Below are 24039 nucleotides of genomic sequence, written 5' to 3'. Positions count from 1 at the left end.
AGGTATCATTGTCTCTATTTTGTAGATGAGGAAATTAAAACTTAGGAAAGTGAAGGTAATTTTTCAGGGTCTCACATGATTGATTCAAACAAAAAAGAATCTAATTATTTAATCAATAGCAATAATTATTTGAAGAATCATAAAAATCATAGGTTAAAGGACTACATTAGTCATCTCTTTAGCAATCCTTTTCACAATATCCACTTTATCTGTCTCTACTTGAACACTATTTCAAGAAGCAATCCATGCCATTTTTTGACATTTCTAACTGTAAGATTATTCTTATCTTAAATTACCCTTTAAATTCTTGTATGCTCTCATTTTTTATCATAACCCTGCTTTCTAGATCTCATATGTTACTTTATCCCACAGAACAGCCTTTGTAAAATGTGAAGATAGTTCTCCTGTCATTTGAGTTCACTCTTCTACATACTAAACAGCTTTGGTATCATTAACTGCTTATCCTATTGTTACAGACTGGACCTCAGGGCTGAGAGACATCTACCTCCTCTCATCTTTTCTGATTTGATTCCATTGATGATGCACTGAGTCCTTTAGAAGGTCATTTGGGAACAGTCCAGCTTGGATTACAAAGGGGACAACTATGCAGAGAGAAGTCAATTGTCAGGCTGATCCTTAAATGGTAACTCAAAAGAATGGGCTGGACATCTCAGAGGCGTCTGCCAACAAATGCCACTATCTTGAGGCAAATAGAGATTTTTGGGCAGCAGTGTTATAATAATTTGCCAATTATATCTACTTCAGAACCACTGCCAAAACAATCTAACGACTTTTCATTCCACTACTGTTGACAGGACAGCTAAGAATTTCAACATTTCCTTTTACAGTATGAATAGAAGTTTCCTGCCTTGGGGACTGTAACAATATTTGTCATCATAGGGGAAAAAAGTGGGTGCTGAGAATAGGAAAGAGAGGGAAGGAGAAAAATACTTATGGAAGTAAACAGAGACAAAATAAAGTTTATTCAAGGCTTGGGTTTTGAATACCTGCATCGAATTGATGTTTGTGAATGTATCAGAGGACAAATCTTTGGAACTGAGGAAGTTTTTCAAAGGAAAGACTTCAAAAATAGACTCCACATGAGCAAAAAAGTAATATTACCTGAAAATTTGCACTTGAGTATTAACCAAGGTGTCTCAACTTTGGGTCATGGGACATGAAAAAAGTTGACTATAATGTTTACAGTGTTCAACATTCAAAACTTTTTTTCAAAAGAAATTAAAAATAAAATAAAATTGAAAAAATTAAAAACTAAAAGAAACTTGAAGAGATGATAAAAGATGAGATAATCTCCAGAGTTCTTCAAAATTAGATTTAAGTCAAGGAGAAACAAAGAGGAAATAAGAGAAAAGAGTAATGAAAACAGAACGAGTTAGACAGTGTTTTTGAAAACACACTCCTTAAAACTCTGTGGGATCCACAGACATTCCACAGGAGGCCTCTTTGAGACCTAAAAAAGAGGAGACCAGTGGCATTCCTACCTCCATTTCGCCATGGTGGTCTTACTTCTATCTGTTTTACATATTAAGTATCTACTAAAAAGAAAGGGTCTGCTATTGGGAAAAAAAAAAAAAAAAGCTTAAACAAAAAACTGCAAAAGGAAATGAGCCATTGAAAATTCTTAAGCAAGGAGTGATATGATCAAATTGTGCTTTAGGAATCTGGCAACTGAGAGCAGGATAGATTACAAGAGGGTGAGCCTTGGAGCAAGGATACCAATTAAAAGGCTATGACCTCAAAAAAATAAAAAATAAAAAATAAAACAGGCTATGGCCATTATTCAGGTGAATAGAATAGAAAAATCGATCTAATAATATACCTGTAAGAATGGAAAGAAAGAGTATATAAACAATTTTGAAAGAATAATGAACAATTTGACATCTGAGCATTGTGGTACAATGGTAAGTCACATACAGATGCAGTACTGCTGTGGTCTAAATGTTTGTGTTCCCTCAGATTTTATATGTTGAAATCCTAAAGCCCAATATGATAGTAGTAAGAGGTGAAATCTTTAGGCAGTAATTAGGTTACAAGGGCAGAGCCCTCATAAAAAAGAGCCCTTATTAAAAAAAAAAAGTACAAGAGAACACCTTTGCCCCTTTGCCATGTGAGGCTATAATGAGAGGGCTGTAATCTCAGAAGAGTACTCTCACCTGACCATGCTGGCACCCTGATCTCAGAATCCCAGCCTCTGGAACTGTGAGAAATAAACTTAAGTTGTTTATAGGCACCCAATCTGTGGTTTTTTGTTATAGCAACCCACACAGACTAAAGTAGATACTATATGGAATGTATTTTGCAAGGAATTTAAAGAAACGTAAACTGATGGATTTCAAGGATGATGACTGGGACCATAAAAATGCCACAGAGAAATCCAGAAATTTGAAGATGCTGAATGTGAGAGGCCATTGGAACACTGATATAGATGATAAGCATACACAAATGCAAAATTGAATCTTGAAGAAATATCAAGGATGCATATATGGATTTGGAAGTCATCTTCATTAAAAAGGGTAGCTAAAATAATACAGACAGTGAGACGCCCAATAAAGGAGAAGATCAGGATCAAAAAGCTAAAGATCAAGACCTGGAAAATGCCTACATTTAGAGGACGAGGAACAAGAACCCAGAAGGTCTGCCCTGAGTTTATGATCAGGTATTCATTTGATATTATTTGATGGGCTTAGGAAAATTTATTTTCTGGTTTTAGAAAATTTGATTATACTTATATGAGATCTGAAATGTACATCTATCAGACTAATCAAGCTTTTAAATTTTCTAAGATACTAAATATTCAAAATCATGTAGTATCATTTAAAAGTAGTTAATTGTTTCAGTCTGAAAATATGATAGGCTGAACCAGAATCTTCAATAATGATATATCTGTAGATGATGTACTTACACATCAAAAAGTGTCCTAAAAACCAATACTCCCACGGGCAAGGGAATAGCCAAGTTTGTTACGGTTTCCAATGAATGACATCAGCCCCATGTAGGTTTCAATCAAAATAGGTTCAGTTAACACCATCAGTCTCTTTTGTCTTTCAGATCCGCTTGGATTCTTGAGGGCATTCTGGATAGCTGGAACAAGTTTAGATGTGAACCCAGACAACTGAAGAGGAAAAGAAGGCACAGAGTTAGTGAACACAGATTAAGTCCAGAAGAACCCCATTCCCAGCCAGTTCTTACAAAAGTTGACCACTCTAGAGGGCTGCAGTTATTCTTCTTAAATAGAAATCATTTCTCAGAATTGTTAACATTGCTTCTGCTAGTCTTTTAATAAATTAATCAGTTAATAAATTATGTACATAAAATCATCTGCTTGATCTTGTTTATTTTTTATTATTCATAATTTGTAAACACATTAAGAAGCTGGTTTCATAAATTTGCTGATAGTCTATTAAGAATCAAATACCTGTTGAGTGTTCCTGAAGATTTAAATACAAAGAAGATATAGTCTCTGCCATCAAAGAAATAACTCTGTAATAATCTAAGAAATGAACTTATAATGATTATACAAAGTTCACAAAAATAAATAGCAAAAAGAGGCACACGATGCTAAAGCAGCACAAGAGGGAGAAATCATAAATGGTTAGAAAATAGGAATGACTAAAAGATGACTCGAGATAACCCTTTAAGGGTTAATAGGGTTTCAACCAGTGAAATTGGGTTAGAGAGGGCCCAGCTGACAGCTGATATTTATTCTAACCCAGTATTCTTTCCACCATTTGAGATTCTTCTTGGAATATGAGCACTTTCATTTTCCTTTGGAAAACCACCCTCTTCCATTTAGCCCAACTAGTTTAAGTGGAACTGACTTTGGTACATGAATCAAGACTAACCAATCCAAGGAACCCATTCTTCTGGGTAGAGATTGGTTCAGGTATAGGCGCATGACCAAAGTAATTGTGAAATTGATAGAATACAAGCTTAGAGGTATTCATGATCATTTTTGTGATACATAGTGAGAATGTGACTGAGAGTGAAGCCAACAGAGGTGAAAGAACTAAGATATGGAGAGTGATAAATTCTTAACAAAGGTATTTGAATTACTAGATCAGTCTACACTAAACTTTTAAGTTAAATGAATGAAAAAAATTTTCCTTTCGTCAAGCCAAGTCAAATTGATAAGTCAGGGAGCATTTCAAACAGAGATATAAACAAGTAAATGAATTGAGAAAGTTCATATCTTTGTATTTCTAATAAACTCTTTTATATCAATTATCTCATTCCAATATAAGTCTATCATGTAGGTAAAGGAAGATATAATTATTTTCATGTTAGAAACAAAGGCTCATAAAGGTAAATGACTTACCACAGTCACTCCACTTTCTGTATCATAATAAAAAAAAATACATTTGGAATAAGAGCCTACTTATAGTGAGATCCAAATCTGTTTCCTAGGAAACTGGATCACAAATCTAAATTAAATCTCTTAGAGTATATTTGAATATCAATCCAAATTATTAAGCATACTATATAAGTTATCTTTCCCATGTCTCCATTAAATAGTCTTTGTTTTAAGGGACTAAATAAGAGTGATAGTTCAATAAAGAAGGAGAAGCCTATAGTCTTTCACCATAATCCAGTTGTCTACATAGGTTTTATCCTGGATGCTTAATTCTATACCAAATTTCCCTTGGGCAAACTACTTCTCCATATTAGGTTTAGTTTCTTTACTATTAAGAAAAAAACTCTAAAATTTAGAATTTAGAATGTAGCTATTATTATTAGTTGACTTAACCAATAAGAAAGAAAAAAGGAAAGAAAGAAAAAAGAAAAAGCCATGCAAATGCAACTTCTGTAATTTACTAGTTGTGTGACATTGTAAATTCCCTTCCCCTTTTTTGAGCCTCAGTTTGCTCTCTTGAAAAGAGGTCTTAAAATCTATGTGTTTTTTTTTAGCTAATATCAGAAAAAAAAAATTAGTGGCTGATGATAAGACAACACAGAGTTTGCTAGAGCACCTCAATATCTGTGGGTTTTTCAGAATAGCCTAAGGTATTTGTCCTTCTACTTTTCTTTAAAGTAATGTTTACCTAATTGGATAATACAAAAACACTAATTTAAAAAAGCACACTCTGCTGAGGTTAAAAGATCTAACAGACAAGTAGGGTTTTTGCTTGTTCTCCATGAGTTTCATGTATAGCAGCAAAGATAGACCGAAAGTACCTCTTATTACCAGTACCAGCATCTTCTTTAGACCTTAGAAGGGATCTAAATATTGGTGTTAGTAAATTAACCAAATATAGTCAGTCACATAGGCAGAGGATTCTGGAAGGAAGGACATCCTTCATTTCAGTGAACTCTACCAGTGCTTCAGTTAACTGGATAAGAAAAGCAGAAAAAAGAGTTCTTTCTTCAACTTCCAAAAGAGGAAAAGCAAAAACAGAATAATTTCCAGGTTTTGATAACTATATTTTAGTTATGTAAGTTGTTAGAAGGGTTTAAATAACAGGTATATGAAAAGTCTACTATATTTGCAACTTTTCTGTAAGTCTAAAATTATTTCAAAATGGAAGGGTTTTAAAACCTAAATTTAAAAATTCTAAATATTAGTTCCCCAAGATTGTTGAAGTTTTCAATTAATCAAGAAGAAAAGTTTAAAAGAAAAACAGGTACGAGAGAACATTGCCACTTTGTTTTTCTTATCTCTATATTTTTAATATAAACTTCTATCAAAATTATACAAGCATTAGTAAATTTTCATTAATATTATGTATCTGTCATGAATTACACTGAGACAATTAAATTCATTAATTTTCATCCAATACAGTTAAATAATTTTTATTTTTTCTCATTTTTTAAAATTTTTCTGAAAAATTCCACTGAATAGATTCTTTCCTTTGCAACTTTTACAACAAAAATTTGATTTTTGTCCATTTTAAATTTAACAATTATGTTTTCTTCTGAGGGCATTATTTTTAATATTATTATTTTCCTGAGTGTGATTTTAGTTGTTAATTTTGTATTTAACTCTATTAAGAATAACTCTCATCAGGCCAAATTTTACTTCTTAATGTCAAAAATAATATGTGATTTTTTAGTTTGTTTACCAGCTATATGTGTACCCAGTGCTATGTTGTTTTAGCTGCTTTAACTTTCCATGTTTATATGAATTATTACTATTGGTACTGTGGACTAACTTTCTGTGTCACTAACAGATGAAAGGCCATCTAAAATCATTCAAGAAATATTGATGAAGCAGCTACACTCTACTCCAAGTACGTTCTAAGTACTGTGAGTAGACAAGTAAGAATCCTGCTCTCATGGAACTTATATTCTTGTGGTCTGAGACAAAAAGTAAAAATAGATACAAGCGATTTTGGTAGTGAAAAAGATCTAGAAGGAAAAAAAAATATGGTAAAGAGATACAGAGTAATGAGACTGAGGGTTACTTTATTTATATATCATATTCAGAGCAAGTGTTTCTGAGGGAGAAAAACTTGAACTGAGGCCCAAAAATAAAAAAGAGGCAGTCATTTGGAGAAGGTATTCTAGGAAGAAAGTAACAGCATTGCTAAGGCTGTGAGGTAGGAATGAGCTTAGTTTATTTAAACGCCACAGAAAAGGTCAGTAAGACTGGATTATAGTGATCAAAATGAAGAGGTCAGAGCACTGGGCATGAAGAATCTTGTGGACCATATTAAGAACTTTGGATTGAAATGATTGTAAAGACAAGTTTAATGTCTCAGTTTTAAAAAAGAATTCCAGCTGCTATTTAGAGAATTTACTGTCAGGGGAAAGAATAGAAGCAGGAAGATGAGATGAGTTTGGAGGTCACTTCAGTAGTCCAGGAAAGAGGTGGTGTCTTGGACCAGACAGTGGAGAACATAAGAACTGGTTGAATTGGGAATACTTTTTCAAGGTAGAGTAACAGGACTTGCTGATATGATTGAATATAGAACAGAAGAATTGAAGATGACATCTAGATTTTTTGTCTGAGCAATTGGGTAGATGGTGATATCATTAATGAGTTGGAAAAGCCTATGGGAGTAGGGATTGGAGGTGGTAAGGTGTAGAGATCAAGGATTCCATTTTAGATGTGTGTTGTTTTAGATGTCTCACCAGTGAGTCTCTTAGAGATTTATAATAGTCAGCTAGATACATGAGCGTGGAACATGAAGAAATATACAGATGAAAAGTCCATGTTTACAGTTAAAAATTCTATAATAATAACTATAGATCCAGAAGTCAAGAACAATATTCATAAAGTAAAGTTAATAGCCTAAACAAAATAGGCTATAAGGCAGGGGTTAGAAATCAAAAATTTCAGAAAACTTGTTGAACAAGATTCTAGGCACTAGGGGAAATCAATGCACAGGGGATCTAATAGGTAAACTGAGGGTTCAAGTGTTCCAGAGATTTGCCCAGTACCAAATAGCTAGTATGCAATTGAGCAAGTTCTTAGACCTAGGTCTCCTAATTTGAGTCCTAAAGTCTTCTTTTCTATAAAATACTGCTATTATGAACTGTAAAATTCTAATATTTAGGAAAGGATTCATGTTTCTTGTTTTCAAAAGGGAGAGAGAAAAAAATCAGACTCAGTAATTACCAAACCCATGTTCCTTAGAACACTAGATTTCCTCATAGGGTGGGTGACCATATAATTTATCATCCAAGCCAGGATTCTTTTGAAAAGAAAGGAAGTGTTATTAATAATGTTGGGAAAACAGATTCCTGAGGGTTTGGAGCAAGGGTGTGGAAGAAAAGGAAGAAGCTAAGCAGGTAACCTGCTTCAGTTCCTGAAATTACATCAATTAGAGTTGCTCTGTTTTTATCAGTTTTATATATTTGGGGTCTGAATAAGATTTTATTTTAAAAAGACTTTAACATTTTTTTTGAGAAACACTATACTAAGCTTGCCTAGGAACCTCAAGCTCTGACTATTCAATCCACAAAGATCTATAGTGCCCACATTTCTATTCATCTTTTAAAACCAAGCTCAAATCCTCTCTCCCACAAGGCCTTCTCACTCTAGGCAAAAGTTATTTTTTTATTCTATTACATTTCATGTATACCTCCACTCAAATATTTTATCCAGTTTTCTAAGAATTAGAGTTACAAGTGTGGCTGGCTGTCAATACAACTAAATCAAGGTTTCTTCGCCTTGGGACTATTGCTATTTGGGGCCAGATAATTCTTTGCTGAAAGGGAGAATGTTCTCTTAAATTTAGGATATTAAGCAGCATCCCCAGCCTCTACTTTCTAGATACTAGTAGCACCCTACCCTAGGCATGACAATTAAAATTATCTCCAGACGTTGCCAAAGGTCTTCCAGAAGCAAAATGATCCCCTGTTGTGAACTACTGAACTAAAGAAAGTATAGCATGATGTAACATGAGAATCGAGATCAAACAGATCTGCTCTTAAGTTTCAAATATGGCATTCACTAGCTGTATGACTTCGGGCACGTTATGTAACCTCTCTGAATTTTATAGCTCCTTTTCCATTAAAAAAAGCTATTAATAGCACTGAACTCACATGCTGTGAAGGTTAAACTAACTTTAATAAGTAAAGAGTTTGTATATAAGCAATATGTGTGTGTACGCACACACTCATGTATTTCAGGAAGGGTTAGGGAAGTGAAATTCAATGAGGCTAAAATTTGGAGTCATATTGCAAAGGCCATAAAGGAAGCCTATGCTAATAATCAATAAATATTGTCAATAAATCATTGATATTATCATCATCACCGTCATCATCATCATCATCATCACCAAACTATGATTTCCTAAAGGCCAAGTACAATTCACCGTAACACTTGGACCAGATGCCAACACTCTCTGGATTGCCAACACTCTCTGGATTGTCAACACTCTCTGGATTGTCAAAATGCCTTTTCATAGATCAATAAATATTTGTCAAATTAGATTACTGAATGCCTCCCCACTCTTCATCATAAGCTTCAATTCATGAGAATCCTCTGTGGTCTCAGAATCTAAGTGCTGGAAAGAAAAAGTTGATACTATTGCATACTCAATAAACTTGGCATTTTATTAGAGTCGGATGCAATTTATTTGTAGTCATTTCTGTGAGCCCTCTAAAAGTAGGAGGGCCAGGAAGACGGAACAAGCAGTACATTGAAAAAGAGGCAGACAAAAGGCCAAATCTCCAAGGCTCTTGAGGTTTCAAGCACCTGAACTCAATCTGTGTGACAGGAACACAGTGTCATCTGATATGAATGCCACCAGCCACATACTTTTCTCTAAAAGCTTTTATACACCCACTCCTGGCTCCTACTATTATTCCAGTCTCAAAAACAAAGGGTCAAGTTTTAACAACTCCGATTACATAGGGGCTAGGCGTTGGTTAAGGTAGGCATAGTAGTGTGTGTGTGTGTGTGTGTGTGTGTGTGGTGTGTGGTGTGTGGTGTGTGTGGTGTGGGTATGTGTGTGTGTGTTGGGGGTAGAGTAAGGAGTGTTGAATATTCTTCTTCACTTTACAACAATTATTTACCCACTGAGTGGCTGGGCTCCTAGTTTGCTTCAGGTGCTGTCTGCCAGGAGTTCACTGAGCAGAGTCTCAGTTTTCCTTATTACAACCATCACTTGTTTCCTGTTTACACTGAGTAGAGACCTGGTTTCATGCCTGCAGGCCCACATTCCTCAGCTAAGCAGATTTTTTAAGCCTTCGGGCTATGTATTTCAGTCTCTCTATGTGCTCTTGCTAGCACATTGCTCAGCATGTAGTATTCAATGCCATGTAGGTATTCTATGAATACTTGTTGAATTGATGTGAAGAAAAACCAAAGGGCTAAAGATATAAAGTTTTATTTGATTGCTAAAATATTGGTTCAATTCCATAATTCCCTTGAAAAGAAAGTTAAATATACCAGAAGAGAATAAAAAGGGAAGTCTGCAGATAACTTTGATTTGGCTGTAGAGTTTCCATAATACATTCACTATTACTCACCAGCTCTGAACTCAGTCACTAGTCACTCTCTGCAAGACTATCCACACACTCCAAGAACCCAGTGAGGCAATAATTAAAAGAGGGCAGATAAGGCGACAAGTTGCACATATAAAGAGGATTAAACAATTGAGGATATTTTCACCTAGTCATAATATATAATGTCATATCACATCATATCATACCAGTGTATATGAATACACACACAGAGTTCCTTCAGGTTTATATCAATTTTTCTGCACATCAGAAATTGTTTGGGTGTGAAAACAAAAAGCCATTTTATTGTAATACTTTAGTCAATTAACTTAATCACTCTAAGCATCCTCATTTTTAAAATGGAGATAGCTATCTTGATCTCACAGGGTTTTATTGGTTGAATTACATGAAAACTTTAATAAATAAATACAAAGTATAATTACAAAATATTACATGAGATTATTTTTATGTCTCGTAGTAATATAATACATAATCAATGCCAAAAAATCTATTATTTTCTATTTTCACAACTGTTTTATATGAACAATGCAAAGAATGTGCATGTACTGATTAGAAAATGTTGGTGAGGCTTGGAGATAATCAAGAATGTGTGGAAAGAGACCATTTGACTATCATATTTGCCAGAGTTAGAATGTATAGTGAGATGGATTAAGAAAATGTATTTTAACATAGTGTTGCATAATTCTGATAGTGAGTTTTTAGATCAATGAGACTAAGAGATAGTATAAATTAGAATTTGAATGCAGTAATATCCATTAATGTTTTTCACTAGGGTACCTTCCTAACTAAGCAACCCGTGGTTCAGCTTTGACACAATATTGTATGATCTGAAACCTCTGTCACCAGCTCAACTTTCTCTCTTAAGCTTCAGGTGAAAATTTCTAACTGCCTGACAACCAACTCAACCCCATGTTTTATGGACATTTCAAGCACAACATGCACTAAACTGAATGTCCAAACCTAATCTTCTTGTAGTTTTCTCCTTTGGAATTAATGAAAGGAGAAACAATGTCATATTTGACATCTTTCTCTCCTTAATCTACTATGTCTTGTCAGTTACCTTCTTTCATTGAATCTATATCCTGAATATCTCAAAATGTCTTGATCTTTTCTCCATTCCTACTGCCCCTTAATTTAAGCCCACATACCTATTATTTGAGCTATTAAAATTATGGTGGGGAATTAATAAGATTAAACTCCAGCTAAACTGAATTACTGTGTCTAAGAACACACCTTGTACCTTCATGTGCCTCCCCCCTCTCTTCATTTAATCCAGACTTCTGTTTTAGTCAATTAGTATTCATTTAAAAACCTTTGCATTTGTTTCTGCCTCCACTATTAAGCAATGTCTTCCACAAAGGGAAGAATCCTGTCTCATTTGTGTTTGTATCTTTAATAATAGGCATAATACCTGCATTTTGCAGGTGTCAGAAAATATTTGAAGAATAAGGAGATTACATGTGCATGTGCTATAAAAAAGTGAGTAAAAACTTTTAATGTATTTTTTAAAATAAACTATTTTATTAAATTATAAATAATTGTAAATTTTGACTGTGTAATTCAACTCTGCATGGTTCTCTTCCCATACCATAATAGTTTTGTTAAATTAAATTAAATTGCTTTAGGTATTTAATTTAGTTATGCATTTCCCTCATATTCTTACACTTTTCCCTGTTTCATTCATAAGGGAAATGAAAAAGCTAGTTTATATCACTCTTTTAACATCTTATCTTATGCCAAAATATTCATATAAAAGGTATTCTATATCCCCAGAATTATCTTTCTTCTTATTTATACTTCTATGTTAATATAACTGGGTCTTAATCAAAGCCAATGTTGGAAAATGTGCTAAACATAAATAATATTGTGACATAAAAACCAACAACAAAAGAAAAACTAAGACTCAAAGAACTGGATCAGCATACTCATCTCACATCCCAGATGGAGATCACTTGTTTTCCTAGAGAGCTGGGACTTGGGGTGGTCTTTGAATAAGAAATGGGTTGGCAAATGAAAGTGCCAGGCTGTTGCCAAGAAGGAAAAAAAAAAAGACATTGGAAGAATAATTTAAGAGAAAAAGCCTTAAAGGCAATGTACTCAACAGATCTACAAAGCAGTTTGATTGACACAAAAATCAACCAACCAACTAACCGACCATTCGCCATGATTGAAGTCCATGTATGTGGACACACACACACACACACACACACACACACACACACACACACCCCTACTATTCTTACTTCCATCCATCAAGAGCTGTGTGAACATCGAATTTCCTTTTTAGCCTTGGGTAATAAGAAGACTTGGGGAAAATTTTAATGTTCTAGTCTACTAATTACATTCATGGGTATTTGGGAAATAATTATTCTATTTCCTTTTCAATAATTTAGTTGGTACCTTCTTTCTTAAATTGATTGTACTTATATATAGCAGGATAAAACAAAGCATTTATCTACAATTAATAGAAGTTGTTTTTTTAATCCTTCACTCTGATTTCTTTCAGCAAAGACACTTAAGGAATAAGTATTAGTGCACCAGATAGGAGGAATATGAGAATTCTTGGTCCAGGAAGTGATAGATATAGTAACCAAGTTATTGCTGGTATTTACTTATTAAGTTGGTATTTATTTTGACTTAGAATAAAACACAATTATTATTAATTCAAATATATATATAATTTTAATAGCTAGAACCAGATTCCCTTTAAAGCTGAATAGCTTTTGTAAGTTACATTATTAAGCTCTTCGAGTTGGAATAACAGGTGCTAAAAGAAAATAAAACAGATAAACTACTCTCTACTATTAATAAGAAAAAAATAAAACAGGATTTTAGGTAGGGGCAAGAACAGACGGACAAGAGAGGAAAGAGGACTCTGAAGCAATGCATCAGAGTATTATTATTAATAAGTTCTTTTAGAAACAGAGAGATCTGATATTCCATTTGAAGTTGGGGCATTATTATGTTGTAAACTCCCACTCTCTACCTGAAGCCCTCAGTGAGTCTACTCTCACAGAAATGCCTTTGTGTAAGAGTTGTTTTGTTCTTATTGGTTTTCATTTTGTTTTGTTTTGTTGACTTTGGGTGGTAAGGAGTCAGTCTAGGGGCTGATGTTGATGCTTGGGTTGAGATATTGTGAAATAGAATTTCAGGAAGAGTAGCAACATCATCTATACAATGAAATAATTTAGTGTCTGCAATAGCTTGGAGCCAGAACTTCTTCTCACTGGTGTGTCTCATAGGGTGCTCAGTATAGGTAACACAAGCCCCTGAGGATGTTGGCATAAATCTTAAGAGGACCACTAAAATGTCCTGAAAGCAGAATGTGACTTAAGCCAACTTCATCTATGTGTTAGAGGGGGATAAATGCCCCCGTCCAGCCTTTAATCACATTTTTTTAATTTCAAGTACTTTTTAAAATAGGGGACTTACCAATTTGAAATATTTGTTTCACACATGAATAGGTGTGTTTAAAATAATCTAAGAAATGCAATATATGCCATCCAACCACTGAAGACTTTAGAGGCAGATTGCCATGTTCTGAATTTATAGCAAATGAAGAGTTGTGATATTCTGAAGTGAATGCCAGCATAAAATGACAAGCAGAAATGATAAGAGAAGGCAAGAATTTCAAGGCCTATAAGTATACTCGTACGTGTATATCTGATTTTGTTGAAAATATAATGTTTGATCTTTCACTGAATGTATGGCTCAAACTGTTTTACTTAGACTACTTAGAGTATTTTAGCACCTCTTCCTGGGGAAGAGGAAAGGATAGTAAAAGGAATGTAAAATTTACTTGGGGAAATAAGATTTAAAAACATAAAAATACTATTAATTGCTTTATAGTTAATGGAGCATTTTTATACACATTATCTCATTTAATCTCACAATAATCCAATGAGATTGGAAGACAGGGCAGTGTTCCTTATTTCCATTTAGAGATAACACTACCAAGGCCCAGAGAGAAAACCACAGAGTCATATTTGACTTCATACTTTGCACTACTCCATACCCCTCTGAATAAAATAATTAGAATTTAATTATATATAGAAAATTATATACATTCTGTGAGCAATAAACACAATCAGACTAACACAAATATTGCAATTTTTAAACAATATTACACTATAATTTCTTGCTAAGAAATTAGCAAGGAGGGAACAGCATGATATGGTTAATAAAAATATTATATATTTTTTCATATATAAAACAGTTTTATTGTTTCCTAAAAAAGTTATATAAAACTTTTAAAGTTTTTTTACCTATATAAATCCCAGGTTGTATCTTATCACTTTTATTTAACTGTACATATTTTAGAATCACAAAACTTTACCAACAAAGCTATTCCAAGAGGGAATCCCAAAATGCATCCTACCTTGCAAATTTCGAGGAACTTCTCACTGGTGTGTCTTATAGGGTGCTCAGTGAAGGTAGCATAAGGCACCTCGGTGGACCACGGGTTCCAACGGGACAGTAGAGACTGCTGCTCTGGGCTCCCCCAGTAGATCCTAATGCCTTCTCCTTGTCTCCTACAAGAAAGGAGTTTTCCTTTAGTCATTTCTATTAGATTAAAACAAAAAGGAAAGGGTGGGAAAGGAATATAATATTTCAGTGAGCCTTTATATTATTGCTGAGACAATTGGTTTAACTATCACCTAGTTGAATTGTTCTAGGCTATTTAGGAGAAGAATATAAAGAATTAGCTTTCAAACATGACGAATTTAAAGTGTTGTTGAGAACTCTGTGTGGAAATGCCTCATTGGAAATGTGACTCTGATGTTCAGGACAGTGGCCAGGGCTGGACATTTGAAAACTGACTTCATGAAAACATTCTGATAGTAACAGTGAAAAGAGAAAATAAGAAGGAAGAGTCGAGGAACTGAAACAGTCGAGGTGGGAGATGGTTTCAAGAAGAAAGATGACAACAGCAATGGTTTCCATAGACTCATAAATACAAGCAAGAATTGACTAGAAAAAGGCTTGAGATTTCCCAAATAGGCAGATATACATGATCTTTAAGAAAGATGATGACCAATTCAAAATGCCCTGTGACCTCAGATTATGTATCTCACCATTTTCTATTCTCTGCACACATTCCGCCCAGAAAAATTGCAGCAACAAATATGTCAAAGCTCATAGGGAGGCTTTCCCTGCCCTTTTTCACTAAGTTCACAGTCTTGATCCACAGAGGTGGGAGGCAGTCATTCTCTGATATAGCACAGGCCTGGTCATCTGGTAAATCCAAGTGACAAGTAAGAGAAAGTCATCTTGGGAGTGGTGGGAGGGAAGTTGTGGTAAGGAAGTGTGGCCACTTTGAATAACAAAATTGTAATTTCTATGGCCTCTTCTTTTGCATGTGCCCATCAGAATTTATAGTTTGTGGTTTTAGACATCTCTGAATATAAAGAGATGCCTGGAGGTTAAGTCAAGCTTAGGAGCTTTGCATTTGACAAGCTTTAAAACTAAGTTGCCTGTAATTCTAAACAGCCCCGTGGAACATCATAGAGGTCTTATTTCTTCTAGAAATTAAATCCTGAGATGTAGATTAATTGTGGACCCTTCACAAAGCTGTCACTTCCTGTATTAAGGAAGGATTCCTTTGGGAATGCTATTGTGGTTTCTGAATGTTTATCCATGCAGGGATGTGTATAAACACCATCTCACACATAAGCATATAACACCCCTCTCCCAATTGGCTGGTCCCTGAGCTACTTCTTACAAAAGGAAAGTAAGAAAAAAGCTTGGCATATTTTGCTGCCCAGTTTTCAGATTTTTGATGATTAAATTTGAAAGTTGACACTCAACTTTTTTTGAACTTAATCCTTTGTCCAGAAAGAAAAAAAAGAGAAAAGAAAAATATTGTACATACCTCTAAACTTCCCTCTCTAACCCCTCACATTCTCAGCTGCTATACTAACATTTATCACCCCCCCCCCGCCACCGTACTTTCCTTCATTTTTTTTTTCCTGGCCTGATAATAAATTCAAAGCTCAATGAATATTCTATACATGCTGGTTAATGGAGCATTCTGGATTGAATTCATTAAACAACTTGCACAATGGAAATATTTGCTGCTTCATACATCAATTTATGTACTGAGTGCAAATTTGCTCTTATTCAAAGGGGATGAAAATCTGCCAAGATAGCTTATCTAATAAGAACAGTTATCTTATTTCACCTTGGGGAAACCCCAAATGAAGTTTAAGCATGACATTCAAGAAGGACTCTATTTCTAAATAGACAATCAATTTGGGCATGGTAATGACCTTTCTCAGAGATGTGGTATACTTTTAAATACACGAATTCAGCCACCCTTTTCTCCTGAGCTCCAGAGGTGATGATAGATGAGAAGATAAATCTACAACTAAGAAGTGTCTCCAAAGGTAAAACTAAGATGATGCTTCTCAGCAGAGCCTTTAGTACTACAGTACTATGAAAACTTATCATCTTCTTTTCTGTCAAATGTCACCAGGACAATTGTGGAGAATATGAATTATTTGATGACTAGGAATGCTTTATTAAACAGTTATTCATGCTTACCAGGAGATAAGTCATGTAAGATAATTAGAGTAAAAAATGCAATGAATGGGATGTTGGGTAGTCCTATGTTAGTCTTAGTTTTGACACTTAATGCTGTGTGACCATGGGCAAGTTCATTTCTTTTTCTGAATCTCCATTTTCCCTATGTTCTTTAGAGTGCCTCCATTTGGGATATTCCATGACCTCAGTAACTCTGTGTTAATGATGTAGACAGCTATGATGGTAATGCTACTAGCATTTATCCAGTAAAGAACATACATACCGGATCTATAAGAAGCCTCTGGGTTATGGCTTTTTTAATTTAAAGGCATCACATTTGCCTCCCAACCCACTCCCAAGCAGAATGCATCCTTTGCTGCAAAGGCTATACCAAGTATCGTCTCATTACTCCTAAGGAACTTTAGCACCTACCATGATATTTCGAAAACATGTAAAAGCACTAATCAGCCACCATATGGTGCAATGGTAGTTTAAGGCATATAAGCTATAGAAGGTCAGAGTTAGAATGGCTCTTGGAAGCTATAATCCAGAGCCCTCTTTCTGAAGCTGGGAAAACTGAGACTCAGAAAGGACCAGTACATTCCCAAAGCATCACTACAGATAGGACTGAGTTGGTGAGAGCCATGATCTCCTAAAATTTCACTGAGGAGTGTTTTCACCATTCTGGCCTATTGTTACAAAATACATTCCAAGTTAAGGTCCTTCCATTACACAACACAGCCTTATTTCCAATTAGACACAGAATTAAAAGAATTGCCCTAAGGAGCCAGCCATCTTTTGTGGGCAAAAAGCCTGCTCAGGAATTCTAGCTAAAGGTCAGAAAGAAAATCTCTGACTCAAAAGGAACTGTATATTTTTATTTATACCCAATTATGGTAATAGCAATTATGTGATTGTAGGAAAATAAGGTAGTACTGGAAGTGAGGCAGTTATTTCATAGGATAAGAAGACTGGGTCTTTCTCACTGAGCTGCTATGGTCAACTTATCAAAGTTGGAGTACAGTCCCAGGAAAAGAATGCTAACATCAAAGTTTTAAGCAAAGAAAGAGTTGGTAGCTTTCTTCCTGAAATCATACTCTGAGTGTAAACCCTGGCTTTCGCCAGCTCTTTGTCTTTGGGTATTTCACATCACCTTTCTGATATTTAAGTAACAATTTCATGAGAAATAAGATAATGCATGAGAAAATGTTTTATATGCTATAAAGCACTTTTCGATTAGAAAATACTAAGTGCCTCGCATGTACTATAATGTGCTTATTGTGTGCTGTTACAGACTTTATATTTTTAAATTTTATTTAACCCTCATAGCAATTTTTTTAAAAAAAATTTGGTAAGAAATAGAAGCTTACAGGAAATAAGATAAAAAATAATTGACCAGTCTTCATCAGATCACCAAGTCAAGAACTACTAGTGGAATAAAATAAATAGGGGGAAGAGAAACATCATTATCCATGTATTACTGGTCCACAGTCCATTGCCCAATGTTTTGAAAGGCCAAAACTGAAAATTTCAGAGTTTGGAGTAAGAAAAAATTTATTGATCAAGAAGGCACCAACCAAGAAGATGGGAGACCTAGTGGTGCCTCAAATCCATCTTAAGAAAGTACAGAGTTCCAGTTTCTTTTATGTTCAGAGAAAAGGGAAATGTGAGAGACAAGAGGCAATTGATGACTACAGACATCTAGATGCCAGCTGGGGTCCAAGGAAGATTGTGCTTACTCTGTTGACCCTAATTGATGTGAGTTTTCTGTCAAGAGTTTTCTGAAAATTTTTGATAAATAATACATACTTTCTTTATCTCCTTGGAAGAGGCACTTTATGGTAAGGGGCTGTTTTTGAAAAACTCAAGCCATAAGCAGAATTCCTCCAACGATGAACATGTCTGTATGCAAGAAGCTATTCACCTGAAGGCCATGGGAACAAAGCAGGCTTGAATAAAATGGAGTCAAAAAGGCTGAGTATTTCACTCTGTTACAATTACATCTTATTTTATTACCACTTTCTAACCTCAAGGAACTCAGCTGTATCCGACCTCCATTCCCACTTTTTACCCTTCACTTCGATAAATATCAAAACCTCACAGAAAGGTATAGCAGTATAGGAAGAGCTCTATAATGACAAATAAAAACTTGATGAAAGAAGAGAGTTTTTGATAGTTGGAGTTTTTAGAATCCAAGACTGTCTGAGTTGGAAGGCCCCTTAGAGGTGCGTTTCTAATTCTTTCACTTTATAGATGTATAAACTGAGGACGAGAATTTTCAAAGATTAGAGTTTTTTAGTCATGTTAATTATATGTTCTACTCTGTGACTCAGACTCTGAATTCTACTCAAATACAATTGTTGGCAGGGTGGAAGCCCTAAGCAATTACTACTTTAAACCATCACAGCAGCCCAAGAGAAGATTTGCCTTTTACACCAAAAAAAAAAAAAAACAAAAAAAACAAAAAAGCAAAGACATGTTGAAGAGATGAGGTTTACACAAAAGAAACTATCATATGAGTTCCAAAGGACCAATTGTGAAAAATAAACATGGTTTAACAACACAGAAAGGAGCTCCAAGATGAACAGGGGAATACTTTCTTCAATAACAAGCTTCGTAAGACAAGACATGATTTCTGTCATGAAAGACTCCCCTACTTGAAGTAATTTTTGCTGAACTAGGAAAATATGCCAGCCAGTCACCAGACTGCGTTAATTTGTTCATTCCACGCATTTTTTTCCTCTGGAGAGAAACCACACATCCATCTGTGTAGCTCAATATAGCCAATTTCCTTTCCTTTGACTCCTCACTCTCTTTCCACCCTGGTCTTCACAGGTGCTGGGCTGAGGCATTAAACTATCTGTTAGAAGAACTGAATGAAGATACGGGGCTCCCCAGACGGAGAATGGCAGCTTCCATTATTACCTGTGTCAGTTGCCCCCCCTTTCTACTCATCTCAAATCTCAAAGCTCCACCACAGAATTAAAAACATAGCTCAAGGCACCAAAGTGAGATTTATGAGGAAGCACAGACATTAACTCTTGCTCTAAATGCAGGGCGTGTGCTTGTAAGAACGGGTGAGCAAACAGAGGAAGGCCACAGGGGAGGCGGGCTGGAGGGCGGGCAGGGAGGGGGAGACAGCAGTTCAGAAAAACACAATATATTTTCTTAATGTCTCCTTTCAGCCTGTATTGTTAAAAAGTGGGCCTTCTAGGCCTATGAAATGTTAGTCTCTTGCTTATTTAATTTGCACAAAAGGGAGGACTGAGTTGGCACCCTGGAGGGTATTCAATGCTCCTTTGCTCATTGAATGACCTCAGACGAAATATTTTCCATGACAAGAACCCAAAAGACGCTGGCACAGAGTCAGACAATAAGATTTCAGAATGTGTTTACATTCTCTCACTGTCCCCAGGCTGTTCCAAACCCATCAGCAGGTGCTGCCTTTATCTGCTCTCTTTGCTCACCTGGCTCCCTCCCAGAAGTTTCCAGGGCCTTGGGCGCAGTGAGGTTAACTATTTACTGACATGGGTAACTAAGAAATTCTATAGGTTATATTACTTGAGGGAGAGGTAAGTGATAAAGTTAAACAGATCAGCAGTGTCTATAAAGAGAGAACTCAGGGGCAGTGTGGTACACTGATGAGAACCTTGAATGATAATTAGGAGGCCTGCCTTCACGGGCTAGATCTGCCACTGGCTTGCTGGGTAATTTGAACCATATACTTCCCTTTTGGCTCCAAGGGTACATCTGTAAATCCAGATAGTCAAACTATATCATCTCTAAGGTCCCTTTCTGTTCCAATAAATTAATATCTATGCTGAAAGACCAAAATAATTAGTATCATACTGGTTAAATAAAAAGCCATAGGATAATGTAATGAATATGAGAAATTCTTAGAGGGTTGTTGACTTGATCATTCTTGTCCTAGAAGAAGAAATGATCTTAAACTGCAGAATGAAAGACCTAGGTTTAAGCCAAAAGCAGAACTTAGAGAAAGTGAGGGTGAATAATTGTAAAAAAGGTTACAAAAAAAATTTAAAAGACTATGGAATCACCCAAGACAAAACAGATTTGTATTTGCTTGACAAATTTTAGATACACTTGTCCTAGAAGTGTAAGGTAAAGAAGACTAAGATCCAAACCAAAGCCCCACCTAAGATTTTGTGACTGGCAGTGTTGGGATGTGTGTGTGTGCATGTGTGTGTGTGTGTGTGTGTGTGTGCATACATGTGTATGCAAATACTTAGAATAAAATATATACAGGCTGTTAAGGTGTCAGGTACATAATAATCACTTAATAAATCCTTGTTTAATGACAATGAATGAATTCAGACTAAGTTAGGATGCCTGTGAGATTGAATGCCCTATTATTCCGTTCTTAGAATGTCACATGTTTTGATAGTAAGATCCCTGAACTGGCAGTCAATAAAACCTGGGTCTAATCCTAGCACTGATACTAACTTTCTGTGTGTCTTAGAGCTGGGCACAATATCTCTAAGATTTCATTTCCTTTTTCCGTGGTCTAAATGTTTGTGTACCCCCCAAATGTATATGTTGAAATTTTAATGCTCAAGGTGATAGAATTAGGAAGTAAAGTCTTTGTGGGGTGATTAGTTTATGAGGATAGATGAAATTAGTGCCTTTTAAAAAGATCCCAGAGAGATCCCTCACCCTTTCACGGCAAGAAGGTGTCATATGTGAACCAGTGAACCAGATATCGAGTCCTTACTAGAAACTCCATCTGCTGGCAACTTCACTTTGGACTTCTCAGCCTCCAGAACTGTGAGAAATAAATTTCTGTTGTTTATAAGCTACACAGTCTCTGGTATTTTGCTATAGCAATCCAAATGAACTAAGATACCCTTCTTATAAAATTATATAGAGACACTGGATTAGATATTCTGGAGAGGACACTCCACCTATGGCAAATCTAATGCTTATGACCCATTGAACTCAAGGATTACTTACCATTGGGTTTTACTTAAATAATATACAACAATATTCTATTTTCCAGAACTGGTAGGAATAGATTGTTTGAATGTAAGTCATTTTAAAACTTATTTTCTGAAACAGATTATATTTAAAACTAACTAATTCTTTTATAACTTAATAAAAATCATCACAAACTCCAGATTTTAAGACCTGGAAGGAATTTATTGGTAATCATTCATATCCTATGTTCTTGACTTCTTAATTTTACTGATACAGAGACTGAAGTTAAGAAAGTTATTTAGATTAATACTCAACACTCCCCTTTACTTTACTCCAATGCTTTCATTCATCAAAGCCAACTGCTGTATACGAAAAGAAAGCCTTTTTACCGAAGCTCTAAAAGATTTGTGACTGCTAAATTTATTAGTTATTATGTCAGCTGTCTCTTCCCCTATCGTTATTCTATTCTTGCTGTTATCAAATTCTATGACAATATTCCAGCAGCTCTTCTTCTATTTTGTTTTTCTTCTAAATTTCCATTGATAGAGAAACTAGGAATCCATTACTCTGGGAATCACAGGAGAATAATTAAACAACAACAAACTTCTTTCTCATTCCCCTTCCTATAAGGAAAATGTATCCATTTTATAGCAAAATTTTTGGTTTCACAAATGTCATCTAAATGGAGAGCTAATGAGGTTGATGATGAGCAATTTTTAGATTAAAAAAAAGGGATATATGGTTCTTTTAGTCTTGGGCATCTAGATGTTCATATTTAGTAGGTCCATTTAGAGCTCTACATCTGTCAAAATGAAACAAACATGATTCCAGGATTAAAAATAATAATCTTGTTTCCACTGATGGGCATGACACAAATTTTATAATTCATAGAGTTATACTTGAGTAGACTGTTATCGTCATATTCTGTACAAGAAGCCCATATTCTGATCTCCCCTTCAAACCTTTTAGGGTCTAACTCCCACAACATGTAACATTTGCTGTGAGTAGCAACATTATCAGCAAATCTCTGCTAGCATTCCTCCAGTGAGGTCCACAGAAATTTCTCTGGATAAAATTGTAATGAAGACTCAGAGGTGGGAATAATCTTTTACTGTTGAAGGTATCAAAGGAGACTTCATTCATTCAATACATGTTTACTAATCTTCAACCTTGTACCAAGTACCTTGCATTGAAGACAGAGGAAATTATGAAAGCAAAGACCCAGTTGAGGGTAGAGAATGGAGGAAGACATAGAAAATTCAGTGTATGTGCTGTGATTTACGTTTTTATAAGGATCTTATTTAGTTCCAGGTGGGCTACATGTGAGCTGGGAGGGTGGAGGGAAAGAAGAAAGTCACAGAACTCTGTGAGGATTGGAGTAGTACAGGAGATGAAAGATCTGGAGAAGCCTATTCCTAACATAGAAGCTAGTAAGATGCCACTGGAAAATCAATGGAAACTGTTTAATTAGCCAAGCAAATTTGTGTCTGACTGCTACACTCAAAACTACAGAAAGAAGAATAATGATGTGTAGAGGTGAGTGGGGCATATGGCTAAGCCTTATGTCTTTCTTGGTCTCCAGGAAAAAATGGGGCCGTGTCTCGACCATGTGTGAGCTTCCTACTGGTGTCATCAGGAAGCCTAGAGGCAAGCAAAAAATAGGATAAAATCAAAAGTCGTGTGGTGGTGGTGATGATGGCAGGAGAAGAAAGGGGAAGGAGAAACTTTAAATGAAATATACACTTTATCTTCAACAATTTCAAATTGTAGTTACTACTTTACTGAATTAGCAGGCTTCCTACTCTTACTGTACTTCGATTTTCTTTTCTGTCAAATAAAACTAGTGACACTGTCTTAAAAAGATATTATAAGGGTTAAGTAAAAATTTTAAAATGTAAGCACTCTATATTTGCTAGTTCGGCAATGCCTTACAACACACAAAACAATTTTTCATCCATTATCCCATTGTTCCTCATGAAACTGCTGTTTCCATAAAAATTAAAAAGGCAGTGTGAAAGGCCCAAAACCACAGAGGTAGTGAAAGCCAGAGTTTACACCCAGATATTTCCATCCAGTGGTAGGATTCTGATCTCATTCTCCTAGTCCAGAACCCCGAGCTCTATTCACAGATATGAATGCTAAGAAGATCTCAAGAGTGGTAAATAAACAGGGCATTTAGTGGTAGCAAAGTTTGTCTGTACCTAGCAGTGCTCAGAGTGGGAGTTAGGAGCAGGACTGTGTCTGCAGTGATGGAAGCAGAAGGCAGGATCGAGAGTCTATCTAGTCCAGCTCTGGTTCTTAGTCTTACAAATAGCAAAGTAAGTCTGGCAACAGGGAAGAGTCAAATCTCAAGAAAAACAACAGAAAACCCACTACTTCCTTTTCCATCCATTACCCTGGCATTAGACCAGTGTGGGAATTATATTTTTAAAAATTGAAAGAAATACACTAGAATATTAATACAATGGTAATATTTTTCTTGCTTTAAAAATTCTTACTTTCTTTTATAAGGATGTATTATTTTTACATAGAACTGATAAACTGCATATTTAAGATGATGTAATTCACAGTAATCAGAGCAAGGACTAATTTGTACCAAGTAGTGTGCTATGACCTCTGCATTTGTTATCACTTGTCTCTGTCATAAACTCA

At 35.3% G+C, this 24039-nt stretch overlaps 1 protein-coding gene across 1 annotated transcript in view; it reads right to left on the bottom strand.

The window, feature by feature from the left end:
- Positions 1-2854: 2854 nt before the first annotated feature.
- Positions 2855-24039, bottom strand: part of TPRG1 (tumor protein p63 regulated 1) — a 126302-nt gene continuing 105117 nt past the window's right edge. The window contains exons 5-6 of the mRNA XM_006925834.1: positions 14309-14462; positions 2855-3133 (exon numbers count right to left, since the gene is read on the bottom strand). Of these exons, the coding sequence (XP_006925896.1) occupies positions 2939-3133; positions 14309-14462 (349 nt within the window). The 3' untranslated portion in view covers positions 2855-2938. The remainder of the gene's footprint in view (positions 3134-14308; positions 14463-24039) is intronic.

The sequence above is a fragment of the Pteropus alecto genome, unplaced genomic scaffold (genome assembly GCF_000325575.1).
Source record: "Pteropus alecto unplaced genomic scaffold, ASM32557v1 scaffold88, whole genome shotgun sequence".
NCBI classification, from domain to species: Eukaryota; Metazoa; Chordata; class Mammalia; order Chiroptera; family Pteropodidae; genus Pteropus; species Pteropus alecto.
Note: the sequence above shows the minus strand (reverse complement) of the source record. Positions and strands in the feature narration are given on the sequence as shown.